This window comes from Peromyscus maniculatus, chromosome 5 (genome assembly GCF_049852395.1).
Source record: "Peromyscus maniculatus bairdii isolate BWxNUB_F1_BW_parent chromosome 5, HU_Pman_BW_mat_3.1, whole genome shotgun sequence".
Lineage (NCBI taxonomy): Eukaryota > Metazoa > Chordata > Mammalia > Rodentia > Cricetidae > Peromyscus > Peromyscus maniculatus.
In genome coordinates, this window is record NC_134856.1 from 104,427,116 (window position 1) to 104,439,854 (window position 12,739).

The 12,739-nt window shown below is 43.6% G+C and overlaps 2 protein-coding genes across 2 annotated transcripts; one reads left to right on the top strand and one right to left on the bottom strand.

Annotated features, from left to right (window-relative positions):
- Positions 1-973: 973 nt before the first annotated feature.
- Positions 974-2,006, bottom strand: LOC102904129 (vomeronasal type-1 receptor 4-like). The gene has a single exon (XM_006998688.4). It carries the CDS (start codon positions 1,868-1,870, stop codon positions 974-976), a length of 897 nt encoding a protein of 298 aa, XP_006998750.2. The 5' UTR covers positions 1,871-2,006.
- Positions 2,007-9,669: 7,663 nt separating this feature from the next.
- On the top strand, positions 9,670-12,733 carry LOC143273531 (protein furry homolog). The gene is given in 3 exon segments (XM_076573617.1): positions 9,670-9,939; positions 10,141-11,280; positions 11,282-12,733. Coding segments are annotated over 3 exon segments (2,862 nt in total).
- The last annotated feature ends 6 nt before the right edge of the window (positions 12,734-12,739 follow it).

The window sequence follows — 12,739 nt, forward strand, 5'->3', positions numbered from 1 at the left end:
GAAGCCATATTGGACTCCATTTGTTTGTGTGTATGTTTGGAACCCTTTATTTCTCTTTAAACTTCCTCAGGTTTTATGTGGATCTACGTTGCCTCACGTTTCAATGTTGAGTAATGAAATGTTTGTCCTATATATACAATGTTTTTTTCCTGCAGAGAATGTTCACCAATACAACACCAATTACACTTTTCAGTTCATTCAAGTGTTGTGACTGGTGCATTGGTCATCTAGTGATTGACTGCACAGTACATATCATTCTTTTGAAGTTCTGTAAAATCTTTTCTATGGATGCAATCTTAAGACACTTTGATGAATCCCCAACACCTTCATAATACAAATACTTAGCAAGCACAGCATCGGGTACAAGATATGGAATTTCTTGGACTAACAGGATTAAATCACTATAAATTTTGATAAAATTTACCAAATTCATCTTCATGCTTCCAGTCATGGTAATATAAAAGGCAATTTTACAAATTCTGATTAAAGTCATTTTCTCAGTGCTTAAGAGATGGTTCACTTAAGAGCAGTAGCTGGTTTCACTGAGGATCCGGGTTCAGTTTCTAGCAACCACATTTTGGTTCAGAACCATAAGTCTTACTCCAGTCAGTAACAGGGTATTTGATGGTCTCATCCAGCTTCTAGAGGCACCAGGCATGCACAAGTTACACATACATAATGCAGACAAACTATTCATACACAAGAAATGAATACAAATATAAAAAAGCTAAAAAACAATAAAGTCCCTTCACAAGGGTGGCAATATAAAGAATGAGGTTTCTTTATCAACTATAATTTGCTAAAGTCTCCCTCCCTCTCCACACAAGGCTTGAGTTACCAGGAAGATTGTCTGACAAATAAACACATGCTTAAACTGTTTTGTGGGATTTTGTCTTACTCACAATATTATAGAACTGAAAGTTTTTTCACACTCATTAACAGATGAATAAGAGAGATAATTTATTGAATTCTCTCACTGAGCATGCCAACACTCAGCCAGAAGTCCATCCCTGTGAATCAAAACAAGAGGGCTAAAGGTTGCATAACCAAGGATCATAATTTCTTGGATATTTATCATCAAGGAATTGTATTGTAAAGAGAGACTTAAAAATAGAGAAAAAGCACAATTGATCCAATAAAAGACAAGAAAACAGAGCATCAGAAGGAGGACACTCTGGGCAGCTCTCAGCTCAGGGGGAGTTCTGTAGAGAAGCTTGGCTTTCTGAAGGTAGAGGACCTGCTGGTGGTGCATGTAGAGAAGAGATACCATGTAGCCACTGGCCCCTCCCATGGCTCCCTGAAACACTGCATCTCTCAGGACCATGAGAGGGAGTACAAGCCACTTTGTTTTCTGACTTTCTAGCATAAAATAACAATAGTTGTCTTCACTCTTAAGCTGTGATATATTCAGGTTTATACTTGTGATAGAGTGGATTAGGTTCATACTTATTAAAGCATTGAGTACCCAAAAGAAAAAAAAGAGTGGAAGGATATGCCATGCAGACTTTGGTCTGAGCCTCCTCCACCCAGATGCTCTAGGACTGATGATGATGGCCTGGACCACAGTGAGGAGACTGCTGGTGCAGATGGAGAGGCCACGGGCCACCCTTGACAGGTAAATGAGGATCTTACAGCCTACATCATCTAGGAAGTTTCTCAAACCAAAAGCTGCTATTGTCTTTGGCAGTCCTTTTACAAGGAGGAGTATGATGTTTGTAAAAGCCAAGTGGATGAGAATAAGGTGTATGGGTTTCTTCTCAGGGCCTCCCCACCAACTGAACATATAATTCACAAAGATAGAAATGTTCCCCAGAGTGCCAACCGTAGTCATTAACAGGAAAATTATTTTCTTGATAAACTTAAAAAACATTTTTTCCTTCTTAGGTAGAAAACTTTGTGTCCAGGATATAAAGACTCTTTCAAGAAAGCATCAGTAATGCTAGACATAAATCAGAAAAGCACATTTTGCACAATGGCACTTTCTAGTGTGTAAGAGGCAGCAATGGACACAGGTAATGTGTGCAGATTAGGTCCTTGAAATGCCTCCTTTTTCCCACTGTGGACTCTGAGATAGTGTACTCTGACAGGTAAGTTTGGCAACTGCTATTCAAAATCTAAAGTTTTGAAGGAGATTTTTATTTTTGAGCTGTGCACTAGCAAAGCTGACTTGTTCAAGTGGAGTGTGTCTGTCTGTCTGTCTCTCTGTCTGTCTTTCTGTCTGTATGTCTTCATACCTGGATTTTCCTAGTTAACTCTCAGCATAGCTGAATTGAACTCCAGTTTCTCCAAGCAACATTTCTTTCTCTGTTTCTCATTCCATTTCATCATATTTCCCCACCTGACTCCCAAACCTGAGGCTCATACTGAATCTGTGTGCCTTCCCCACATCACCTCACAGACACTGGGAATCCTGCTGGGTCACCACCTGTAACTTATCTCAGATTTGGTACCTCACCCTCCACACTGTCTCCTCCTTTGTTTGATATTCCTTTCTTATCTGCATCCTGACTAATGTAACAGTTTCTAGATTTGCCTTTGGCTTCAAAGTTTTATAACCTGCATTTCCACATCTTAATATTTTAAAAGTTCTTGTATTGACCACTCTATGCCTTCACTCCATATTAATGTTCACTAGTCACTTTTTAAAATAGTCCTCAATGTCAAATCAAATCATGTACCCTTTCAAGATAGGGCCTGACAGTTAAATCTGAGTCACAAAAAGATATGCTGAAAAATTCATGTACCCACCAGGTTGCAGGTGTCTAGCAGAACCCTGTGGTGCTTCCTAGGAGAGGGGGTAGCAGACAGCTGTGACCCCAGTTTATGACTTCAAGGCATTTGTGACTCCAGTGAGTGACCTGAGGTCATCTGAGGGAGCATGGATCCACTCTCCAAGAGGGGATGATGACAATGAGCTGGATCTAAGAAGGGGATTAATGAGGTGTTAGGTGCCACTGAGAGATGAGTGCAGTTCATGACTTACGACTCCTCAGTATTTTCTACATACAGTACCATAGGTTGGGGCATACTGTGTGAGCAGGGATCCCCCATCTCAGAGTTCAAGGTGCATTTGCCTCTGTGGGGCCTTGTGAGCAGCAGTTTGTCAGTTTGCTTTGCAGCTGCTTCTCCTGATTCTTCTCCAACCTGTGTATCAGGGAGGCTGCTTTGTTCTGCATCAGTCTGAGTTGATTCCAGAACTTTCGATCTCAGCAGTATATTATTCTTCATGTTCAGGAGCTGCTCCACTCTTATTTTTCAGGGACTCATGGTAAGCTTTGGGCATCTTTTCTAAAATGAGAGGGAAACTGAATTTTTCATGGGTCTGTGTGTTCTGAGTACTTGGAACACCTCTGTTCCCTTATTCCTGTGAAACTTACAGGATTGTTTCAACTGTCTATGTCTTAATGGTATCACCTGTGACCTGCATGAACTGAGCCGTGTTCCCAGGTTTGGGTTTATGTTGCCTCATGACTCTAGAAATATCAGTTACTTCCTTTCAACTGCTCCCCTGATGGAGGGGTAATCATTGCCTGTATTATCGGTGCATCCTAGAATCACAATACCATCCCAAATATGCTCCAGACAGTAATAGCAAGCACATCAGCATTCAGTAACAATTTAGAATAAAAATGCAGTGTTTACTCAGAGGCTGGAATCTGTAAAAATCCCTCCAATAATTCACCCCAAATCCTGATGGAAAATATTAACATTTTTTAATTGTTTAATGCTTTATTAACATTACACATTGTTTAATGCTTAATATCTGGAGATTCCTACTTTTCTGGTCTTCTCTCTCTCCACCCCAAAGTTCAATCATATTTCAGAACAGATTCTGTTCTAATAAGTGATCCCTTCTACTGGAATGGACTGTCAGAGGACGTAGAGGCAACTTATCTTCCACATTATATTGGCGAATACAAAAGGAAATTAATTTAATAGACAGGGTGGACTTGCGTTTACAAATACGGATGATACCTAGTCTGTAAGTAAACCCCAGGAACATGACATAGGTTACATCCGTCCATCCTGGTTTTCTAAAAACAAGGAAACAAAAGCAAAACAGACTATTTCTCTTTGCTACTTAACATTGGGATAAAATTAAGATGAGCTGTTCAGGGTGTGCTAGTTCACAGCCTGTATCCTTGATAGCAGGAATTCTCAAGATGGTAACAATAACTGTTACACTTAGTGGTTTGTATTTCTCCATACCTGCCAAGCTCACTAGACTGTAGCTGATAAAAGTATTATAATATTATGCAATAGACGGAAGAGCCTAAGGATGGATATCGGGGAAAAAAAAACCCTTCAAATTAGGAGTTATAATATAACTGTAAAAAAAAATTGCCAATATTTGAAAAGTAGAAATGCACCAAAAGTGAGAAGCACCAACCTTACAAACGCTAGTGATGCTTTTGGAGTCACAACGCTAGAAAATGTGGAGGCTGAAACAAGAAATTCTGTTTTTGTTTTGTGTTGTTATTTTTGAGACACAGTCTCCCTATGTGAACCAGGCTAGCCTTGAACAACAATCACCTTGTCTCCGTCTCTTGTGTGCTGATGTTACAGGAGCATATTCTGATTTTCTCCATGGTTTGAGAGACATGGGAAAATCTTCTATATACTATCGATTCCTTTAAAGAAAAAGAAAAAAAGGAAGAAACCTTATACAAAGACCCAGACAGAGCTCTGTCATGATCCCATAGCCGGAGGAGGATAGCGATGCTTTGGCAATTCTGTTCCATTTCTCTGTCTCTGGGATCTAGTCTCCTTTGCCCTGTCTGGAGCCACGGACCTACCTCCTCAGGGCCAGAAGGAAAGCAGAGGTCCCGAGGATCACAGAGCCTCTCAACTGCTCCCTGGCTTAGGCAAAAGGAGAGACTTCTGCTTTAGTGAAACTCTCCCTGGCACAGCTGAGGGGATTGAAGATCTTACCTCCATGAACTCACCTGGACCTCTGTGGTGCAGACAGCCTCCGGAGCAGCTCTGGGAAGGTGACATTTACCAGGTCCTATTTGTACTGTCAGGATTTGTGGGGCTCTTGGCTGCCATCAGGTAGTGCAGACTTCAAGTTTCATGTTGTCACAGTGTCAGGGGGAAGGAAGGCCTCTGCAGGGCCCCAGTCCCTGAAGTACAGCTTCCCCCTCTCTCCACAATTACTACATCTGTTTTCCTCAGAAGTTATTCCAAGTTTAATTAGGATTTAATGATTTTAAGAGGAAGGATGTGAGATGAGAAAATGAACAGCTAAGTTTCATTGTACAGAGCTCCCCACATCTCCAGACTGTTTTTCACCTTCCCAAAGAGACAAGCTATGATCTGGCAGGGGACCGGCTTCTGACACATAGACTAAGTCACTTGCTTCTCTTTCTTAAATCCCTACTTAGACAGAATTAGAATATATGATGCTCAGCCCTGGGGATTCATGTGCAAGACCCACACAAGGACTAGAACAACTTTAGAGTTCTTTTTTCTACCTGTGCCCATTGCTGGTGACAGGATTAGTTGGAGCTGATTCTTTCATTCCTGCACATTAAATATCATACAGAATTCTAAACGGATTCCTTCTTGCCCTTATTCCAAAAGCAGTATTTGCTCATTATAAAACTTCAATAACAGTTATAAAACTTTTGTGTGTGGGCCTTCCATTTACATTTCATTCTAGTTTCTAGGAGGCCCTACCTATCCCAGATGGAAAAGGATGTAAATAAATATACAGGGCTAAGATTAGAGGTGATGACATCATCATTTTGTTCTTGAAGAGAAAGCATCATTGGGTTGACATAGGAGATGAGTTCAAGGTCATGACTCTTACTCTGTGCCCTGCATGATGGTGTCTCCATACATATAGGGGCTGCTGACATTCTAGAGGCCAAAAACGCTTCCTCTGTAAATAAAATGACACCTTTTGTATCCTCTCTATTGAATGTGGAACCCAGGAACAGTTAAGCTAAGTTGTACATTACATATGTCATGGTGGATGGAAATAGAAAAATAAGGGTTGTTGGCCAAAGGGTCCCTTGGAGTCCTTAAAACAATCCAGGCTATTGCCAAGACTATAGGCTGCTCCCCACAAACTGACATCAAGGCTTCATTGCTTAACACTTCACCCACACTACTCACTGAGCTTGGAGATGTCAAGTCAATGCCTACATAGAGCCTTCACTTTGTGTTCCCGCATCTTTGGTACAGGCAGGTACTCTGCATGCTCTCAGAAGAGAAACATAAACACCAACCCAGGCACAAAGCCTTATCTGCAATGGTGCACTGCCTGCAAGATACACTAGGACAATGGCGGCACAAAGATTGTGGAGTAACCCACTCCTCAAGATGAAACCCACACCTGACACTGCTTGGCCAACCAGGAACCTGAGAAGCAACAGCCAGGGACCAAGGGTAAAACCAAATATTACTCATCTAAAAAAGGGGGAAATGTATTGATATAATGACTCCTAAATATTATGCAGCACTCATAGGTCAGTGTCTTGTTGAGCTATCAGCAGAGAAGCTTCCTCCTGCCGCAGATGGGATCAAACACAGAGACCCACAGTCAGACAGTATCCAGAAGAGTGAGAGACCTTTGAACACACAGCCCCAAATGGGATGTCTCCATCAAATCCCTCAATCCCTCCCCTCAGAGCTCAGCGAACCCCACAGAAGAGGATGTGTCAAGAGCATTAGAGCCAGAAGAGATGAAAGACACCAAGAAAATAAGGCCCTCTTGTGGTGGTATTGTGTTCCCCAAAATATTGTGTGCCCAAATAAACTTACCTGGAGTCAGAGAACAGAACAGCCACTAGATACAGAGGCCAGAAAATGGTGGCACTCACACCTTTAATCCTAGCATTCCAGAGGCAGAGATCTACCTGGATCTCTGTGTGTTCAAGGATACAGCCAAGCATGGTGACACAGGCCTTTAACCCCAGGGAGTGATGGCAGAAAGCAGAAAGGTATATAAGGCTTGAAGACCAGGAACTAGAAGCTTTTGCTGGATAAGCTTCAGGCTTTGGAGCAGCAGTTCAGCTGAGATCCATTCAGATGAGGACTCAGAGGTTTCCAGTCTGAGGAAACAAGATCAGCAGAGGAACTAGCGAGGTGAGGTAGCTGTGGCTTGTTCTGCTTCTCTGATCTTCTGGCATTCATCCCAATACCTGGCTCCAGGTTTGTTTTTATTAATAAGACCCTTTAAGATTCATGCTAGATCCCTCTAGATCAACATGAGCAAAGCTCCTAAGAACTCAGAGAGACTTGAGCAGCATGCACAGGGCCTGCACGGGTCTGCACTAGATCTTCTGTGTGCTTCTAGTTTTTGTGGGATTTCCGAGTGTGTGAATGAGTGAGTCTCTGATCCTGTGCCTTCTGTTAGGTTCTTTTCCTTCTGTTGGTTTGTCTTTTCTAACTTCCATGTGATAGGTCTTGTTTTATCTTATTATATATTTTCTAAAAATGAATGAATGAATGGACACATAGCCACTGGGGTAAAGATTAGTGACCGAACTGTCACTTATACTTGCTGGGAGAGGGAAAATCAGTTTTCTCTAATAGAGTGACACTTGGTATATCAACTACTTGAGGACCTCACATGCAGGAGTAATTGACCAGCATAATAATGGACTACATGGGATTTTTGTTTTTGTTTTGTTTTTATTTTTGTGTGTGTACTTTTATTTGGTTACAGTTCAATGGCTTTTTCTTTTGGGAAATGTATTTTTTATTTTGTTTTCTTGTTTTGGGAGGATTTTATTATTGTATTGAGTTTTTGTTTTTGAGAAAGAGCTTGAAGTTTTGTGGGTAGGAAGGAGGGGAAGATCTGGGAGGACTTGGACTTTGAGAAGCATGTACTAAAAATATGTTTGAATTTTAAAATACTTGAAATGTAAAAATAAAATAATAATAAACAAAATTTTAAAATAAATTTCTGGAATAACAAGGAGCACTTCCCTCTGTTATTTTTGTGATTGTTTTTGGAGAAGTTCTAAATATCTTCTTTGTCTTTGAAACAAAAAGAAAACAATTTAAAGCTTGTAGCGCTCTGACTAGTTTATTTAATAAAAGACGAGAAAATCTCAAAAAGCTGGCCTTCATGTGGCTTCCATCCAGAATTCCATAGAGAAAACCAGCCACCACAGGCAGAGGGCATGCTGGGAGTGACTGGTAACCTCCGTTTTGTACAGCAAGCTTACAATACTCCATTGTAACAGGGTGGCGACTAAGGTTAATAAACCTCACTGGGGAGATTGCTCTGCGACTAAAGTACTTTATTCCCACTGTTAGTGCTAACTCACTCAAATGCATGGTGGGGTGGCAGCTTGCCTGTAATTCCAGCCTCCAAAGCCAGGGACAGGCTATCCCTAGAGGAACTGGGTCAATAGGTTAGCCATTGCTGTGCTCTGTGTTTCACTGTAAGATCCTGACTCAGCAGAGTAGATGGAGAATGATTCCTGACACCAACCTCAGTCTCATGCATGCAAGTTATGTACAAATGTGCATGTGCATCACCTCACACACAGGTGTGCCTGTGGACTCACAAACATGCATGCACCCATAAAAAATAGAAATGTAAAGAAAAAAAACAAAAAACAAAAAAACCCCACCACAATGCAACTGCTCTTCTTCAAGGAAATCAGGAAACCAACTGTCAAAACAGGTGGCTTTATTTATGGTTTGGCTGAACCCAGGAGAGAAAGACTCTTCCTTTCTCTGCCCTTCTCTGTAGCAGTGATACAATTTTATAACAAAGAAAGAAATGCAGGAAAGGTGCCTGTGTCCTCAGAACTGTGGGAAGCCTCCCTAGGGGGCAAGTTTCTCCTCTGACAGTGCCTGGGCTTCAACCTTTCTCCTTCCTAAGGGTAGGAATGACTCTAGGCAAATGGTCATTCCTTGGGTTTATAATATCAATATTCTCAGAGTGCAAAGGAAGGGACACGTTTCCTTTTAGAATAACTGCCATCCTGCCAGGACAGTGACATCCTGACACCTCTTTCCCTGTTGGTCGCCTGCTCATTGCTCCTGGTAGAGCCATTGGAAATCCGGAAGTGCTGGGGTATTTCCCTGACATGAACAACACTGAGGGGATATAAATGTGGATGATCACTAGTTCTTCCTTTTTTTATTGTAGTTCTAGATTCCTGGCAATGGGGTCTTTTTCAGTTTTTGTTTTTGTTTTTTTGGTTTTTTTGCAAGTAAGCAAGAGATCCAAAGTCACATGATGGGCAGAGTGGGAGGGAAGCAGGTAAGAATCTGCCCAGCATTCATCTAGGGAAATATTTCTGCATATTGGAATATCTATTTGGATGATTTAATAATCTATTTTATGTTGCTATAAAAATATTTGAGATTAAGTACTTCATGAAATGATCTGCTTGGATTAGAAGTCTTGTATCTGGAAGGTTCAAATAGCATAGCACTCTCATTCTAGTGAGGGACTCCTGGATGCTTCACAATGTAGTTAAGATACAGAATAAAAAATGACCACAGAAGCTACCAGATGTGTGGTGTGGTCTTGCCATATAATCCATTCCCATAAGAATGACTTAACCCTGTCGCTGTAAGAAAACACCATGGCCAGAAGCAACTTAGGAAACGGTTTATTTTGGCTTTTGGTTCCCAAGGGTTAGTTCCCGTGATAGGGGTACAGCGTGGCAGCAGGTGGCTGGAGCAAGAAGCTGGCTGATGACATCTGAAGCCACAACAGCTTCTTCCGTTGGCAACGGCTACATCAAGCCTCCAGTTCCACCTGCTTCGGGTACACACAGGGAGAAAGGACCACCGACCATGCTGCCCATCAATGTGGACCCAGACAGCAAACCAGGAGTACGTCCTCAAGAGTTTGTCAACTTCACCACTCAGACAGAGCGGAAGATTCGCATCATTATGGCAGAGCCTCTGGAAAAGCCACTGACGAAATCTCTGCAGCGTGGAGAAGACCCCCAGTTTGATCAGGTGTTGTAGAAACACGAGACCATGTGGAGTTAGACAGACCTGGGCTTACATCTCAACTTCCACACGGAATTCACTAGATCATTTTTAACCGTATGACACAAACTGTGGCCCGTGGACCATGTTAGGAACATCGCCTGGCAGCCCTGGAGCTACAGACTTCGAAGCTCAAAAAAAGAACCCCCAGGGGTCCCATGCTGCCAGGTCATCAGCTCCATGAGCTCCCTCTCTGAGTACTGCCTGCCTTCCATCCTGCGGATGCTGTTTGATTGGTACAAGAGGCAAAACGGCATCGAGGACGAATCACACGAATACAGACCGAGAACGAGCAATAAGTCCAAAGGTGATGAACAGCAGCGAGACTATTTAATGAAAAGACGGGACCTCGCCATTGACTTTATTTTTTCATTAGTGTTAATAGAAGTTTTGAAACAGATTCCCCTTCATCCTGTAATAGACAGCTTAATACATGATATTATCAACCGGGCTTTCAAACACTTTAAATACAAAGAAGAGTACCTGGGTCCCAACACTGTCAATATGCACATTGTGGCGGATCTGTATGCAGAGGTCATCAGAGTACTGGCCCAAGCCAAGTTCCCGGCTGTCAAGAAGAAGTTCATGGCAGAGTTGAAGGAGCAGCGGCACAAAGAACAGAGCCCCTATGTGGTGCAGAGCATCATCAGCTTGATCATGGGGATGAAATTCTTCAGGATTAAGATGTACACCGTGGAGGACTTCAAGGCATCCCTCCAATTTATGCAGGAATGTGCCCATTATTTTCTGGAGGTTAAAGACAAGGATGTCAAGCAGGCCTTGGCTGGGCTCTTTGTGGAAATCCTCGTCCCCGTGGCTGCTGCTGTGAAAAATGAAGTCAACGTCCCCTGCCTCAGGAACTTCGTGGAGAGCCTCTACGACACCACGTTGGAACTTTCCTCTCGGAAAAAGCATTCCCTGGCCTTATACCCCCTGGTGACCTGTCTTCTCTGTGTCAGTCAGAAGCAGCTGTTCCTGAACAGATGGCACGTTTTCCTCAACAACTGCTTGTCCAATCTCAAGAACAAAGACCCCAAAATGGCTCGAGTTGCCTTGGAATCTCTCTACAGATTACTCTGGGTTTACATGATTCGAATCAAATGTGAAAGCAACACTGCAACTCAGAGCCGACTCATAACCATCACCACCACGCTTTTCCCCAAAGGGTCCCGCGGCGTGGTGCCCAGGGATATGCCTCTGAATATCTTTGTGAAGATTATCCAGTTCATTGTCCAGGAGCGTCTGGACTTTGCAATGAAGGAAATCATTTTTGACTTTCTTTGCGTGGGAAAAGCAGCCAAGGCTTTCTTTCAGTCTCAACCCAGAGAGAATGAACATTGGTTTGCGGGCGTTCTTGGTGATTGCTGACAGCTTACAACAAAAGGATGGTGAGCCGCCCATGCCGGTCACAGGAGCTGTGCTCCCGTCGGGAAACATCCTGAGAGTAAAGAAAACGTATTTGAGTAAGACGCTGACTGAGGAGGAAGCCAAAATGATAGGAATGTCCTTGTATTACTCCCAAGTCCGCAAGGCCGTAGGCAACATCCTAAGGCACCTTGATAAAGGAGTGGGACGATGTATGATGCTGACCAATGTCCAGATGCTGAACAAAGAGCCGGAAGACATGATCACGGGTGAAAGAAAGCCAAAAATCGATCTCTTCAGGACCTGCGTCGCTGCAATTCCTCGACTGCTGCCCGATGGGATGTCCAAACTTGAACTTATTGACTTGCTGGCCAGGCTCTCCATTCACCTGGACGACGAGCTGCGGCACATCGCGCAGAACTCTCTTCAGGGACTGCTGGTTGACTTCTGCGACTGGCGGGAAGACGTGCTCTTTGGTTTCACTAACTTCCTGCTCCGGGAAGTCAACAACATGCATCACACCCTCCTCGATTCCTCCCTCAAGCTGCTCCTGCAGCTGCTCACCCAGTGGAAACTGGTTATCCAAACGCAAGGAAGAGGCTATGAACAAGCCAGCAAGATCAGAAACTCAGAGCTCATTCCCAACGGCTCCAGCCACAGGATGCCGTCGGAGCGTGGTCCCCACTGCAGTGTCCTCCACGCTATGGAAGGCTTTGCTCTTGTCCTGCTCTGCAGCTTCCAGGTGGCCACGCGCAAACTGTCTGTGCTGATACTCAAGGAGATCCGAGCTCTCTTCCATGCCCTGGGTCAGCCTGAGGACGATGACAGGCCGATGATTGATGTCATGGATCAACTAAGTTCTTCCATTCTTGAAAGTTTCATTCATGTGGCAGTTTCAGATTCGGCAACACTACCACTTACCCACAACGTGGACCTACAGTGGCTGGTGGAATGGAATGCCGTCCTGGTGAACAGTCATTACGGCGTGAAGAGCCCTTCCCATGTCTGGATCTTCGCACAGTCTGTCAAAGACCCCTGGGTCCTCTGCCTCTCCAGCTTCCTGCGCCAGGAGAACTTGCCGAAACACTGCCCCACGGCCCTGAGCTATGCCTGGCCTTACGCCTTCACCCGGCTGCAGTCCGTGATGCCGCTGGTGGACCCAAACAGCCCAATCAATGACAAGAAAACCAGCACCACAGGCAGCGGAGACAACTACGTTACCTTGTGGAGAAATTACCTCATTCTCTGTTTTGGAGTTGCCAAACCCAGTATTATGAGCCCAGGACACTTACGAGCGTCCACTCCAGAGATCATGGCCATGACCCCCGATGGTACAGTGAGCTACGATAACAAGGCCACTTCACAGTGTTATCTCGTTCTTCGTCACCAGATCTGAACTCCA

Coding starts and splice junctions, on each gene's coding strand:
- LOC102904129 (XM_006998688.4), bottom strand. CDS start 1,870: ATGTTTTTTAAGTTTATCAAGAAAATAATTTTCCTGTTAATGACTACG.